At 42.4% G+C, this 17,108-nt stretch overlaps 1 protein-coding gene across 1 annotated transcript in view; it reads right to left on the bottom strand.

Moving 5' to 3' along the window:
* Positions 1–17,108, bottom strand: part of LOC147683933 (transient receptor potential cation channel subfamily V member 6-like) — a 201,188-nt gene that overhangs the window by 126,497 nt on the left and 57,583 nt on the right. The window contains exon 3 of the mRNA XM_086944925.1: positions 15,513–15,635. Within this exon, the coding sequence (XP_086801051.1) occupies positions 15,513–15,635 (123 nt within the window). The remainder of the gene's footprint in view (positions 1–15,512; positions 15,636–17,108) is intronic.

Below are 17,108 nucleotides of genomic sequence, written 5' to 3'. Positions count from 1 at the left end.
AATCCAGTTATCCAATGAGGACCAGGAATTGGGTAACCTACCTAAAAACTTGTAATAACATTTATGTATATAACTCACAGGATGAAACTATACAAGTACATAGTTATCACATCTAGACCAAATCTCCTGAAGAAATTCAGTCTAACTAGAATGATGCAAACCAAAAATTCGGTTAGAGCTATGCAAAATAGTAACATTAGTATATGCTGACCATAGAGCTCTCTATTTAGTATCCCATCCCTCATTAATACTCAGTTGGAATTTCACAATCAATAATTGAAAATGAGACATAGGGAAACAGAAAAAGGATTTGAAGATGGTTTAGTTTATCAGTAATTTGAAAAGAGTAAAACATCAATATCAGGCCTTTTCATTTAGGAGTGCAAAATAATCAAATTAATCTCTTTTGGGCCATCAATTACCAACGTTCAAGAGGAAGAGTTCAGGAAAGTACATGAACCATATCAGCTCAAAGGTACTCTCCCATGAGGGAAAGAAGTCCTGGAATAGCTCGCACAACATATGCGTCAGCCCAAGGAAAGCCAGTAGAGTCCACAAGATCGAAAGCTGTCTCTTAGACAGCAAAGAGCAAGATCTCCAAAGAAAGAAAGAGAAAGGACTTAACTCCTCTCTGTCACACAGGGTATATTATCAAAGTTCCAGTGTGACACCTTCTGGGTCAATTCATCTGGTCAGATCGCTCAGTCCATTCGTCAGTTCGAATAGGACGATTGTCAAGTCTTCGGCAATGACGCTGAACATCCTGTGATTCTGGGAAAATCACTTAACCTCCCCGTGCCTAACAAAAATAATTGTGTCCTCATGTAATGCAATTGGTGCTATGGAAAGCGCTCTGATACCCGATTCGGGTCAAGTTTGCGCTATATAAAACTCTGTAAAATAAAGAATAAATAAAACAGGCCGCATGAAGAAGACACATTTTGTGGCAAAAAGGTTGTGATTATCACGTAAGCTGTCAAACCATCCAGTGTGTATGATTTTTAACAATGGTCCTTTTGCAGACACACAAGTGAGTTCAAGAGGATAGTTTCTCATGGCAGACGCTCATCTAACACTGCAAGTTAAAAAGCCTTTCCTTGAAAACGGATTCAAGCAAAGGAAAGAAATTGCAGGCCTAAATTGAATCTTGCCATAAAGTACAGAATATAAAATAATGGAAATATGCATTACATTTAGAGTCTTTGAAACCTTTACATATTGCTTTCAATTAATTGAACTCATAAAGCATTTTAGTGTCATTGTAATTTCGACACATAACTACGACAAATTACAAAATTTTAAAAATACCAACGTATAAAATCATTTCAAAATATAAGACATTTATATTGTTTCTAGTAACTCTCATTAGTACATGTATGAAGAATATTCTGTAGAAGTTTCAAAGAAATTAGAATTGTTATAAACATGCAACACAATTTCTCTTTTTTTCTTTTGCTGCACACTTTCGCATAAGCAAAACATAGAGGGCCTCATTACGATGTTGGTTGGAAAGCATTCTGACCAAAGTCGGAATTGTTTCGGACCGACTCAGGTTCGGCGAGTAAGACTGACCAATTAGAATGTTTCCGAACACCTTTCAGTCGGACTCGCATTGACTTTATCGGAGCCTGTGTTCCGACCGACAACACAGGCTCCTTTGAAAAATGGGGTGGTTGCGGAAAACCTTGCACCCTGTCGCAGGCGCCCCATGGTGCCTGCCACACTGTGGATGGTTAGAAAGAGGGGTTCCATGGGTACCCCCATGGGCCCCAACTGGAGGCCTCCAGATGAAGGAGGGGCCCTGCTACGGGCCTCCAAAGTCAGTTTCTGAAAGCTGTTTCGTGTCGGACTGACCGATTCGGAAAGGCTGTCCTAATGCGACATCGTAATATCTCGGTCAGAAACGGGGTCCATAGACCTGTAAGATTGAGCTTCGACTGACTCAGAGTCTCTCGGAGTTGAGTCAGAAAGACCGAACAATCACCTTCTATTGTAATTGGTCGGTCGGAAATGTTTCCTAGTCAGTCGGAAACATGGGTTTCGACACTGTTTAGGAAAATCTGAATGTCGATCGGAGCCTTTCCAACCAATATCGTAATGAGGCCCAAAGTTTTAAAATGATTCTCCTAAAATACACACATAATATCATCTAAATTACCTTAGTTTCATAAATTCTTCACACAGATAATTATTTAAAGGAGAATGGTTAATGAAATCTCTATAACACGTGAGTCATCACCTTCACATTTCTATTACACGTCAAACTAATATACCATTGCAATTTAGTAAACATGAACCTATGTTATTTAAATGAATCGTTTTATCTAACCTACTTTCTTCTGCATGCTTTTACAATGCAGTAGAGAAGTCTTTTTCATGATCTTTTTCTCAAGATTCTTCAACATATAGTGAACACAAGTTGTGCACGTTTGTAATTTTTCTCTCAAAAGGTGTTAACATCGGTTTTATATGTCAACTAAGGGATTCATCAGTTTATCTGCTTCATCAGAAGGTAGAGGAGCAGTGCCCCAATAATAGAGTGCAAACCCGGCATCCTGCGACCTACCCTGCTGGATGCTGGCACTCAATCCCAGGAATACAAAGGCCTCCCACACTGGGAGCCAAGATGGCAGATGCAGGTAGAACCCTCTAATTTAGAAACTACATTCTCTCAGCCGCCAAAGAGATAGTGCATCTTACTAAACCAATCAATATTGTAGCTACGAAGCTGGGTCCCAAGCTATAATGTAATTTAAGGAGAAGGGAATCCCTCTTCGCATCGACTAACACACACTCTAGATACTAAAGACAATTAGCTACAGCAGCGAAAAAGGCATGGCCAGGAACATTAAGCACTAAATGCATCATAAGAGGAGTCAACTGGTGCCTTGAGGGACTAATGATAACATTAACTTACACTTGAGAGCTGGGGAGACGTTTCCACAGTGAAATAGGCAGCTGCTGCACAGCATGGGTACTTAAGATGGCGACCACCAGGAATTGGAAAGGTTCCTCCATTAAGGACATGTTACCCGATCAGGGTGAGCAAAATAGAATAATACAACCAAGCCAATCTCGAGCTCGCCCTAAAAAGACAAGCTAACACAAAAGGATTTAGGTTTCCAGGCAACACTGGAGGATCCCATTAGGGGCCTGCGCAAGGAACTCCAGATACTAAAAAGCAAGATCAAACAAGGTGTTCAGAATCTAAAACAGGGCATTAATGACTTGGGAGATAGTCTCTTCTCTTGAGAATACAGGAGATGTGCGAGAAAGCTATGGAGGCACTAACACAAGAGGTCCTCTCCCTCAAAGACTGTTATGCAGCTGGAGGACTTTGAGAATCCATCAAGACACCAGAACATACGTATCAAGGGAGTTCCACGAAATACAAAGGACAGGGATATCGCATCATAGTACAGGGACTGCTTAAGCATATTCTCCCAACTCTGTTAGAAAAAGAGATAATACTTGATCACTCGCACAGTATGGTACCCAACTGAGGGAGAGGGGACCAAACACCAGATATCTCGACATGCCTACACTACTACTAACAGAAAGAGAGATTTATGTTGGCAGTCAGAGTTATGAAACAAATTAATTTTGAAAGAAAGAGAATGGCTTTACATGGCAGGTCCCCAACCTTTTCTGTAATAGGAGCTACTAATGTTCAATGAAATTCACCCTGAACTACTAATAATATTGTTGTTGTAATAATATTGGGGTCCTTTTCATATGCGCAGCACATGTAATGCCATTCCTTTTGGTAATACTCTCGTTGTCAATATTCTCTTGCCAATAAAGTTTAATAGCGCTCCACCCATGCGCAGCCTCCCGTCCATTGAGCCACCACGCCTGCATGGAGTCAGCGTTCTAGATGTGGGCTCCTACGTGACTCACACACGCGATCATGTGCCCCTCCTTTGTCCCTTTTACATCAACAGTGACCGCGACCGCTTACTAGCCGGTTCTTGTTCCACGTAAGAGGTTGGGAAGCATCGCCGGAGGTGACAAACTTGAGTTATAACTACCGACTTACAGGCACTGTGCTTCCGTTACTAATATACGATCACCACGGTTACGTATTCTTTTCAAATCTTCTTTTTAAATATTCTTACTGCGAGTATTTCCCTACCTACTTCATCATCCCCAGCACTTCCACGTGTAACAGGATCCCTGTACCCACATACCCGTAAAGATAAAGTGAGCGGCGCTCTTCTTTGTTCTATGTTGTTTGTCTCGTTGGTCTTTGCACATGAAGAATGGATTCCAACACATATATCACTCGCTATCTCTCTGAAACCATTTCATCTTAATTTAAAAGTATACCCACACAGGATGTGCCATAGTTATCTTTCTAGGCACCATAAGAGCATTTTACTAGCAGTTGATAAAAGTCCACCATGGCACATTGTATCCACGCAAGGTCTTTTTCAGCGTCTTCTTGCATGCTACACCTGATCCTGACATGCATGTTATATGAAAGAAGCAGGCATTTCCACCTGGAAATTGTTCGCTCACCACAGGCACAATATGAGCGATTCTGATTATGATGATAATATATGCTTTGCATTAAACTGTTTTCTTTTCAAATACTTTACGAAGAGGATCTGTGAGTATATTGATCCACCACATACACAACGTGGCCACCCATTCCTTTTTTGGCCACGCACACCATTGGTCCTGAAGAAAGCCTCAAGACTAACGTAGAAGGCTGAAAGTAGTAGATCTACACCTCTTGAGTGAGATATAGAGGGACAATTTTTCCTCAACTATATCCTGCCTATGTTTTTACCCATGCCATAGGACCCTTCAATTAAAACTTTTAAAAGGGCATTTCCTATAGGCATTTTTACCTCATCATGCACAGTGTTTCCTCCACCACTTTTGGTGCATGCAAACGTCACAGCCCTCCTAATAAATAAATACGTCTATTGAATTTAGTTGTAATGGTGCCTGTGCAAAATGTTTTGATGGAAGACCCAACTAATACAATTTCGATGATGTGGTCAGACAAAAGCTTCAGTCAGTCAATTTGACTTGGTTGGCTTTTGTCAAGCTTGTAAACCTACTGTGGATGCACCTTCATTGGCCTGCTGCTTTTGTGTGCTTACGAAGCACAATCCATAATGAAATCATACCAGGCCCTATCATGTGTTGGGATTCTACACCTAGCAAAGATTTTGGACCTTCTAGGTGGTTGGGAGCAGAACAAAGTTGAGGCTCATCTATCAGATTATAGATATCTAAAGATCAATCATTTGTCACTTGGAACAACATACTAGAGCCAAGAAGGCTGAGAGTTGCTGTATTCCTAACGTTTTCCTCATCCTAAGAACACAACCTTAAGAAGTGTAATCTTGATCAGATTACTGGCAGAGAACAGAGCTGTTCTGTGCTGATGTTTGCTCAACTAGCTAGCTTTCCAGGTTCTTAGTTGTCTGCAGTCCTGAGAAATGTTTCAGACCTGTCTCTTGCTGTTGAAGGCCGCTGTACTTTGATGATTGGTGAAAGGATGTTGTCCAAGTCAATCTCTCCTCTGATGTGCTCATTTTTGTAGTCTTATACAGAGCATGTCTGGAGATGGGATGACCTCCAGGTGTCTGGCATTCCCTAATTCGGAGAAAAGGGATCCAGAATGTATGGACTTTGCATGCAGATGCATGGAGGTGATTACTTATGCACAGGTTAGTGATTTATGAGTGGCAAAAACATGAGACCAAAGACGCTCCAATACCTCATCAGAACAACACTTTTGGGCCTCTTTTAGGCTCCACAGAGTTTGACACAGTAATTTTAGGCCCCAGTGTTAAAAAAAATAGGGGCGTTGTTAGAAATGGGATCTTGCGCCAAAGCCAAGCAGAGACCACCACTCTAGTCAGGGCAAGGGAGTTACATACCAAAGATAACCCCTGCTCACCCCCTTATTAGCTTGGCACGAGCAGTCAGGCTTATCCCGGTGGTGATGTGTAAAGCATTTGCACAACACACACAGCAACAACATACTAGGCACACCACAATAGGAACTCCACACAAGGTTATATATAAAAATAGCCTTTGTATTATCATAAAACACATTAGATGGTAATCACACAATGTACACTGTGCCAACTGGCACTGGCCAATATTTACAGGGGATTATTTACACATGACAGGGCCACATAGGCCACTGTAAGAATCATCACTTGGTAAAGATAGAAAAAGTAAGAACATATCATAAACGTAGACCACAACAAGTAATTACTGGCAAACACTATACTCAGCATCATCCTGTAATATAAATCATATTACACACAGTATCACATCAGGCGAGAAATATATTCTGCGCCAACCTCATAAGCCTAAACATAGTAGACCATAACCTACTAAACATAACTCGCATTAGGAAATAAACTTACTAGCATAAACCACAGTAGGGAATAACTCACACCTAAACCACAGTAGAGCATAAATTAAAACATAACAGTATGCAAAACCTCACAATCATAAACACATCTAGAAGCATAAATCAGGGTGCATAAAACATACTATATGAATTGCATTTCCTCGCACCTACATAAATCACATTAGGGCCAGGCACCCTACAAACCTAATAGTCCCCTTGGCCAACTGGCCGTCTCTAAGGGGTTCAAATGTCCTATGTCCAAAAGTCAGGGCTGCTGCCTATGCAGCAAAAGTCAAGGGTGCGCCCTGTGCAAACCTAAACGTTGCAGCTGGCACTAAGTGCTGCACAGCTGTGAATGACAGGGGTTAAGGAGTGCATCTCACTCCTAGCTTAGAAGACATGTCCCCAACAAAGAATAACCTAAACAGTGCAGCTGCCCACTACTTGCTGGGCAGCTGGAAATATTAAAATGTGGCATGGGCTCTCAGTAGCCCTTAAAACAAAGTGCCACCTTCGCTGGAGCCACACGGGGCTCTGAAAACAAATAGCCAAACAATGGAGCCACACGGGGCTCTGTAAATAATGGGGCCAAACATTGGAGCCACACGGGCTGGGTAAATAGTTAAAGCCCCCATAGCGTTGCAGCTGACCCCTTCAAAGTGGGGCAGCTGGAGAACAATGGCCAATATGGGGCAGCACGGGCCCATGGGCCCTCGGGCCCCCCACTTGGGCCCTTTAAACAAATATGGTCATGTTGGAGAGGCCCGCTGCCAAAACGGGGACGCTCAGGATCTGTGCCCCAAACAGGCACCACACGCTCCCGCCATCCCCACTCACCGGGCTATGCAGGGGCTCCTCACTTTGGATGTGGCGGGGGCAGGCACCGGCAATGTGCCTCACGCCCCGTCCGCGGAAATCATTCTGCCGCGCTTGCGGGGCTCTCTCCATTCATGGGAGCCCTGCGTCACCAGGCGCCAGGCTTCACCCGGTCCTCCCCCGTCTTGGGACTGGGACTTTAATATGGAGCCAGCGAGGCTCCAGGCTGCCTCCTTCTTGCGGCCGCGATTGCGGGGCTCCAGACGTCGCCTCAGGATGCCGGGGCGTGCGCTAGACTTTCTCCTTGAAACCGGAAGTCCCACCCACTGCCAGGCACTTTGTTGCCTGACTTACGTTTTTGCCGTGACTCGGGCCGCAGCGGTGATTTCGTCTCGGCAGCAAGAGGTGTAGGCTCCCTCGAGAATTAGAAGACAAAGCAGGCTGGGCTCCTGCTCTAAAAATATAAAAATAAGCGGGGTGGGCTCCCGTCATTAAGGCATAACGGGGGGGGGGGGATCCCGACGCTGGGGATTCCCTCCCAGCATGATCTCAGCCCAGCGCTGCAAGTGGGTAAAGAAGCACTCCTCCTAAAAATAAAGTGGCAAATTAAGACAAAACGCTCCCAGGCGCTAGGGGCAAAAGCATAAAGTCCTGTTTGGGGAAGAGTAAGTCCTCTGGCATCAAGAAAAGCAAAGAGGATCCCAATAGTCCTTTAGGAATCCAGGGGCAATGCAGGGCGCAGGGGCCAGCACACAGGGCCCTCCAGCGGAGAGGCAGCCCCCATGGTGGTCCCTCCTGGGCCCCACCAGCAGCAAGCCCCCCTCCGTAAAGAACAGAACAGGAACTGAACAACTTCATGGGGTCACACCCCCTATATTTATACAACATTTCCCTTTGTTTAACAGTGCAGGGCATGGGAAAACCAGATACAACTGGTTCAGGAGCACTTTGTGTACATGACTCCTTCCTTCTTTTCACAGGACAGGCCAGGGACATCAGACGCACCACAGGAGGTGGAGCCAGCATTTTGGAGGGAAGGCACAGGCCTATTCCGGTCCCAGGTGCAACTCCTCCCTCCCATCTACATGCAGATCTCCCTATTCCCACTGGTCAGACTCATCCTGGCTCCTGGAGCCACCCACATCATCCAGCACCTGTCACTCACAAGCCAGACATGCAAATCACAGCATGCAGGCAGGCACACAGCACACAGAAATGTCAACTTCTAAAAGTGGCATTTCTAAAATAACCACAATAAATCTGTGCACACTATTGTGCTGCGTTTATTCACACGATTTCAGAAATACCAGAGTTGACCACACAGCTCGTCTCATAGCAGGAATTACCACTGACCAGGGAATCCCCATGCATTCCTATGGGAGGGCAGGCCAACCTCCCAAATGTACCGCAGTGAATGCATGAACTTTACACTGGGCCACAGTGCGAAAGTGCGCAGAGGTCTAAAATCACTACCTTCATGTCAGAGCTTAAGGCAAAAAGTTCAGGGGTGAACCTGCCAAAAAAGGCCAGGTCCAACAGGCGTCAGTCACTTGGAGGTAGGGGGAACTCCTTAGAAATTAGGACATGCAGAGGAATCTGTAACACTGCATCTGATTCTCCTTCTCTATGAAGTTACTGTGGATATCACAATGCTGGTGGGGCTGATAACTCTTTGTATTATCCCAAACACCTGATATACCGCCATAAATAAATTGTTGTCCATAGATTTTCATTTTTGATTTGTGTTTTTGGATCATTAGAGAAGTAATTTAGCTTGGGTTGACACTGCTGATCTAGGCCGAATGTTTCTAGATGACATTTTTAAAAATGGTGGATGTGTTGCAGTGAGGATGTAATATTTCAGGAACCATGAGACCTATATACTTCATTTTGATGTCAAAACATAGGTTTTGGGGATCAAGTAGTATTATAGAGAGAGAAAATACCTCCTCAGAGTAACCCTTCCGCCATTTTCCAAAATTGCAGCTATATTAGAGGAGGTAAAGACATATAAAGAAATGAAACAAATCTTAATGTTTTTTAATCATTTTATGTGTACACCAAATAATGTTTATAATCTTAATATGAAACATAATAATGTTTATCACACTTGTTTTAGAAACACATGTTCATAGTTCTCTTTATTTATTTGTTTCAGCAGTCACCCCTGGTACATTTGCAGAATGTCGAACATTTGAGAAGAGTATTTAGACATGGACATCTTGTTGTAGCACAGAGTTTGCAAGTAAATGTATGTGTAAGTTCGGGGGGTAGAGGCTTTAGAAATTTCGCAGGTTTTAGCACCACATCAATATCTTCCCAAAATCCACACTGATCTTTCTCTACATAAGCATGATCCAAAACCTTTACATAGCTTCGATCAAGTAAAATGCTCTTTTAATGTGTCCACGCACAGAATATGATGTTGGGGGAAGGTCACTTAGCGGGACTAATCTCTTGAACTCACTGTAGAGAAGATCATCAAATGTGTGACAGTCAAAACTCCTTTTTCACACACGTACAAGGTATTTTTCTAAGTGGGAGGTTTACAAGTAAGTGACACATCCGTAGAGATGCGTAACTTTCCCTGCCTCACCCTGAGAGAACCTTGAGCCACCATGGATGCGCCGTATTTACAGTACGCCGCACCATGGTGCAAGGATTGACAGATGTCAGAAATTCTGACTCATCTGTTGCCGCAAAAGTCACGTATTGCTGGAGTTGTGTCGCAAGCACAACGCAACTCCAGCAATGCATGGAGAGGCCCATCCTCATTGTGCTGAGTCACTCCTTATGCCTGCTCCAAGCAGGCGCAAGGTTTTGACGCAGTGGCGTCCTAGAAGTGGGCCGTGAAATCTTGCAGATTTCACTGCATCACTTCTAGGAGTCTTTTTTGCGTGGGAACGCCCACCCTGCATACATTATACCTGACAGAGGTATGATTTGACACAGGGCCTTACAACGTCATGCATCTTCCTATATGCGTCGCGTTGTAAATGGGCCGCATTTTGACGCCGTCGCTGCGTCACAAAAAGTGACGCAACAGCAGCGCAAAAATTACACAAGGGGCTTGTAAATCTGCCCCTAAGTCTTTAAAGTCACATTCTTCTTCTGTCTTAGCAAATCCTTTTACAGACTTCACAGGTTCATCAGTTAAAGCTCCAAGCTTTGCTCCAGTTTTGCTCATAGTGTCATCAGCCAAAAGAATATGCGTCTTGATAAGAAAACTGGGCATCTCTGGGTCATGTTTCTTGTTCAGAATATGAAGCAGGATTAAGTGTCTTTTCTTGTCTGTTCCATTATGTATCCATAACTCAGACAGTCCTTGACTTATGAACATTGCAACAAATCTAAGTAGCACAATAATAACATCTATATCATTTAACAGTACAATGATTCGATTGGAACCATTTCGAACTGCCCACTCAACATGGGGCAGAACACGAAGGTCAGCTTCCTCCAATTTGCTGTTAAGTTCTTCAACACTATTGCCGTACCTTTTGAATATATCTCTGCAGGCATTCCACTTGCAATCATTGGAAATTCAGTGTTCACTGAAGCATACTCAATGTTTTTGCGAGTTAACATCTGTAAGTTCATCTTGTTCGATGTTGATCACAAGAATTTATCAAGTTGCCCAGGTATAGGGGCCAAATGTTTGATGCAGGCAAGGTATTCTTCAACTTGTAGACATTAGTCTAAATCTCTCACATTCTTTGACAGATAACTGTCAAAGACAATGTGCAGTTCTTGCAAGGTGCACACTGATTTTGATATCCGTAGAACAGTCTGAGCGACCTCTCCGAAGTTTTGAAAGGATGAAATCTTGACCATTCGCAGATGTGACATATAGTCCAAAACAACAGCAGTTATCAATGAGGATACCTTTTCGAACTGAAATTCTTCAGCTGACATTTTTTCCAAGCTCTTGTATGAGTTGGTGCTTTAATGGTTTGGTTTCAGCATCTCCATCAAATAATGCGTTGGTTGAAAGAAGACCATGTAACAGACTGCCCTTGATAAATTCCCCCGTCTCTTTTGCTACATCTATATCTCTATGTGCTTGTGAAAATTGTTTCTTTTAACCTGTTTTGTAGTGGCTTGTTAGACAAAACTCTCTCTATGGCAATTAATGGTGGAAGTTTAGCTTTAATGATTATGTTAAACAGTCTTTTCTCTTTCAATACAAATCTCTCCTGTTTCAGTTCTGCATATAGTGTTGATCCATGTTCTAGGAAATCTAGTAGACGTTTCTTTATATCTGTACCCACATATTGTTTGGTCACAAAGTTGTGTAGTCGCACAGGCTCAGTCATTTCATAGGGGTTTACTTGCTACTGCATGAAATGAAAAACACTTTATTAAAACATTCCCCTCTCTTTCCTACATGTTTGTGGTGAGGAGCAGTTTCGCAATGGTCCATTTATTTTGAATTTGTCTTCCCATAGCAAATAGAAAGGACTTCATGGTAGACTGGCTGCCATTGACAACATATTCACTTTTACGTGTATGGTCAACAATTCCCTTGAAGCTTTTCTGTGATCTCTGGATCGTCTGTTCCAGTTTCATATATAGAGCCACAGCATTGAGCCTTTCCTTTCTATCTTTCACCACAAAATGTCTTTGGATGCATTTTCTGTGGAGGTATGATTTTTCCACTTCTAGCTTCTTCACTCTTTCCAGTTACCATGTCCCATTTATCAGGAAGTTTATGCAATCAAATTTGTGAAACACAGTAATCAGTGACTCCACAGTCTTCACATGCAGCTCCCATTCACCTTCCCGATCAGCGTTTATCAGGTTTTTCATAGAGCTAACACATGTAAAACATTTCCCCAGTACTTGCAAAGTTCAGATTTTTCTTCACATTCTTTGACAAACTCTACGAATTTGGTTTGCAGGTTTTCTGATATTGAACTGAGTGTATTGAACATTGCCTGACTTTGGATTATGTCTTTTGAATAAAGTGCACCCTGTGCCATGTTCACTTTTGAGATAAGATGTGCAAAACGTATTTGTCATTCTTGTTCCAGAAAGCATTCCAATGCAATGTTTCTATAGTCTCAGATATGATGAGCATACCTTGTAGCAAATGAACATAATGAGCTCCTTTCAATACTGACTGGACATTTTGTTTCCAAACAGATCAGCTGCAATAAGTGCATCATCTATGCCACATCCACTGAGATAACTTCTTGTACACCACAACACAACTTTCGTCATGTGGAAAACACCCATCATTAGATAAAGGCATCAAATTCTACTGGATTACTCATAAAAATGTCAGCTACAATATATGGAAAACACCTTCATTGCAGAAAATTGGCAGGATTGGCTGGTCTTCAAGCTGAGCATAAACATGTTTTAATTGTTTTAGAGCTGTGTATACTATTGCATAGTTTGTGACTTTAAATGGCATTACTGGTAAAAAACCAACCATCTCCGGTGGACGGTATTCTGGTAGATCAGAGCATGAATTCCAGCCCATAGAGGAGCTGGCTGTTCTTCATCCTTCAGTCTGCACCGAATAAGTGATATGATAAAATCAATTAAATCTGCTTTCCGGACTGCAGCAATAGGTAGAAGAAGATCCATGCCCTCAGACACGTTGAAACTTTCTGATAGACCCGGACATGTGGATGGATTGTAGTGAATTTGCACACGCTGGCAAGACAGCTGGGTTATAAGTTTACAGCTTTGTTTGTTTATGCCTACAGCTGACACAGCTTGTTTTCCAGCAGCTACTTCATTGGTATAGTCCTGAAAAAGCACCATGGCAGCATCATGTGCAGCAATTGTTAATCCTTTCCTGGTAAAGTGACTTGGAAGTGGTGTGCTGTGGGATTCACACGATTATAAAGCATGAGCTGCTAACAAGTTCCTGCTCCATACTATGACATTGTAACTTGTTGATACACCAATCATATTCATTGAAGTGATTGGCTCCCTACTTTTTCACCTGTCATAGATTGTGTGGGCAGTCATCATATGTAGCGGAGTTATCTTTTTGCCGTGATGTAATTCATAAAACATGATTTGGAAAAGACAGAACATTTACACAACATAAGCCTGTCAGTTCATGGCTTTGTCTTCCACTTCTTTGCTTATATCTTCAAAGCCATTATCAATGTTGTTGCCTTTTGTTCCGTACTCAAGAACTTTAGTTTGTAACAGTTTTCCTTTGCTGATATTAAACAATGATGTAGAAATGTTAAGACAACATCAGGCATTCTTGTAGACTCCCATGATTTGCAGAGCTTTGTGGCTTCACAAAATGTGTCATTAAGTCCAAAATCTATATCTTTCAGGATATTTTATTTAATGGCTCCTGCTGATTTTACTGCATCCTGTGTTCTTATTATAGCAGCAAGAACGTCAGGAGTCAAATCAGCTGAGAACACCATAGGTGGCTCATTCTTTTTGTCAAACAAAACAAAAAATGATTGTGGCATTGTGCATTCGCACCAGAAAAAGCTTAATTTCATTATTATGGAGGAATACAGTTTCATCAATGTTGACCATTAATTCTCGATCTCATTGAGTGTTAACCTGTAGCCAGCACTCAAGGGTGGCTCTAAAACTTAATGTGCTTTTTCAAAGAGAGCAAACTTAACTGAAGGCTGGTGGTTACGTTGCTGCTGGGATCTCATTGCATATTCATATTTTTGAATGTATGCATGCCACAGGGTAGGAAGGGGGAGGAGGGATAAAGTCTATGGCACATTATGGATTAAATGTTCTTCATGGAATAAAACAATATTTTGGATACTTTACAATCCACTGTGGAAGAAGTTACAATATTTCATTAGATTTGCCACTTATCATCACTTCTACCACATGCAGTCACAACTCCTTGCAGCTTCCTATTTGTGTCATTCACATGTACAATACACAAGATATAGAAAGTCTTGTCAGGCTTGTTGGTTTCTTTAACAGTAAACTGAATAATTTTGCTTCATGAAAGGTTTGATAGAACATTCTTCTAACCATGCATCAATCGAGTCTTGGGTTTTGAGGGCACTTTGATTTGATTTGATTTATGATTTATAAAGCGCGTGATTGCCCATGGGCGTCTTGGCACTCAGTAGACTTAGGGGACCAGCTAGCTTCAGAAATGTTTTTAAGCCTGCAGAGAACAGCCAGGTTTGTATCTCCTTTCTAAATGAGAGTAGCGAATGGCTGTTTTTGATTGTCGTTGGGAGGATATTCCATGTCCTAGCTGCATGCAGCAGAAAACTCCTCCCTCCCCACCGGACCTGTTTAAATCTAGGCACCTGAATCAATTTTTGATGACTGGATCTCAAGGTCCTGGTTGGCTCATACCATTTCAGATGATTTTTCAGGAACTGACAACCCATTCAATGGAGGGCTTTGTATGTTAGACACAAGGATTTGAATGTTACTCTTTTTTCAATTGGGAGCCAGTGGAGAGCTCTCAATCTATGCGCTATTGGTTCATACTTGGGAATGTCCAACACCAGCCTAGCTGCTGCATTTTGCAAACGTTGTAGTGTTGCCAGCTGCTTGACCTGGATCCCGGCATATAGTGCGTTTCCCGAGTCTAGCCCCGACAGGGCCAGTGCAGTGACCACTGTTTTGCACGACTCCTGGGGAATGAACGGTAAAAGCTTCCTGATCATTGTCAGAATGTACCAGATGGAAGAGGTTGATTTATTAGTTTGTGCCTCGTATGTCAGTTTAGTGTCCCTAGGTTTCTAACCTTATTAACTGGGGATGTACGCTGGCTCAGGCTATCAGGCCACCATTCCTGGGACCAGATTTGCATGTCTGTCCCCAGCAGCATAACGTCGCTTTTGTCCCCATTTAATTTCAGGCAATTACCCTGCCTCCATTGGAAAATTTGTTCCATGCATTTCTTAAATCTGCTGGCCGTCTCTTTGACATTGTCTGTAATTGACACCTCGATTTGTGTGTCGGTAGCATAAGAGACTGGGTGAAAGCGACAGCCCTTATTATTGTTGCAAGAGGGGCCACGTAAAGGTAAAACTTTGAATTTGTTAGACCCTTTTTAGGCATACGTGCCATCAACGGCTCGAATATGCCTGTGGTTTGACAAGTAAGTCAATTATGGAGATGAAGAATGCTCAACAAATTTAGGAGTATTTCTTTGCATCACTGTGTTTCTTAGATTGTACATGTTTGTGAATATTGGTATGGCCCAGTGCTTAGTGTTATGTGGTTGAATAATAAACTGCATGCCTGTTTCTAAATGGAGAGAATGGACTTAAGTTTTTGTTAACAACTTATTACAAATGTTTATAATGCATTTAAAGTGATAGATGCACATTACCTTGGTACATCTCAGACTCCATTGGTTTGTTGAGCAAGAATGGATAAGCATCCAGTAATGTAACAGCAGCTTGCCTGTTGTTGTAAAGTGCTGCTACGTGCAAAACGTTTTCCCCCAGTGCACCTAGGACAGAAACATACAATTTAATGTAACAGTTAGTGTGATGCACTAATAAAAATAACAAGGACTGAAGATGTTTTGTGGTGAAAAACATGGGAAGTAATTGACACAAGTAACCAGGGTAAGGTGGTTTAAGGAACCCCTTAGCGGTGAGGTGACTCCCAAGAGGTTTGCTTTTCTTACTCATTTTAGAAGTTTAGCGAGGAAAGGGTCTAGTTAAGTACAGCAGCTCACCCTGTGCACATGAATGCATAACTAACCTCATATGCATATGCAAACCTCACTGGCAAAATTGAATGTGGCTATGTGTTTACCATAACTACTGATAGGTTCAGAGAGGTTCGGGGTTCTGGGGCAGTCGTTAGTTCTGGCTGAATCCTTAGAAAATGCTGTTGTTCGTCACACATCTCTCATTCGCACCAATCCAATACACACCAATTGGATGGTGAAATTATTTCTTGCGGCAACCGACTCCGAGTACAGCGAAGTTGAGCAGACAAGGCTTACTTTAATGACCCCAATCTGAGTTCCCCTTTTAAAATAAAATAAGAACACATCTCTGATCCTCACACAAGACATTGAGGACCTGATTCTCAAAGGGGCTCTGCACTCATGGGGGAGGACCCCGAGTCATGAGGGAGTCTCCGCACTCGGGTGGAACCTCGGCAATGCGATTGCGGTGATTCCGCCCCAAGAGCGGATACTCCCTCATGACTGCGGGGCCTCCGGCATGAGTGCAGACACCCCTTGTGAATCAGGCCCTTAAACACTAACCTCATAGCGCCTACGACAGAGACACACTTTTCCATATATTGGGCTTTCAATTACTTTTGACTTCGATGCTTTCAAAGGACACCTAAAATGCAACAAAATACAACCAATCTTGAAGATGAATACACACCCCATACCAGCAGTGCATTAATTTAAAGGGAACATTTAGAAAAATGTTCCTTTTGTCTGGTGAGCACTTTTTGTGCTGGAACCTGCCAATGCCAGCAAGACACAGGCGCATATGGGACAAGCATACATTGCAGCATCTAATAAATAAAGAATGCATATATTAATATTTGCCTGGCTGTTGCTCTCACATTTACCAAAATGTAAAGATATATGTAACATTAGGCGAAACTGCAATGCCTGTTAGGCATTTGATGAAAAGTTGTTTCCAAATGGTACCTTTCCGATCCTCCGATACAAATGCTTGGCTAGGAATCTCTTAAATAGGTGTACAAATGTTATTTTTCTACATGGGAAATACCTTGCTAGAATGTCCCAAACAGCCCACCTTACTAGGAGAAGCATGTACTAACTATCCCCATGATATGGATATTCCTCATAAATGAAGTAGGGCAATTTACTGGCTCAAAGACCAGCAGATGGGAATGGCCCTGCTGTGGACAGTGCATTTTGCTACCCAATATCTCAAAGAAATTGACTAAAACACCTTGGGGCAATAGCGATAATTATCGCTATTGC

Source organism: Lissotriton vulgaris, chromosome 11 (assembly GCF_964263255.1).
Source record: "Lissotriton vulgaris chromosome 11, aLisVul1.2, whole genome shotgun sequence".
Lineage (NCBI taxonomy): Eukaryota > Metazoa > Chordata > Amphibia > Caudata > Salamandridae > Lissotriton > Lissotriton vulgaris.
This window is presented reverse-complemented; position numbering and strand designations above follow the sequence as displayed.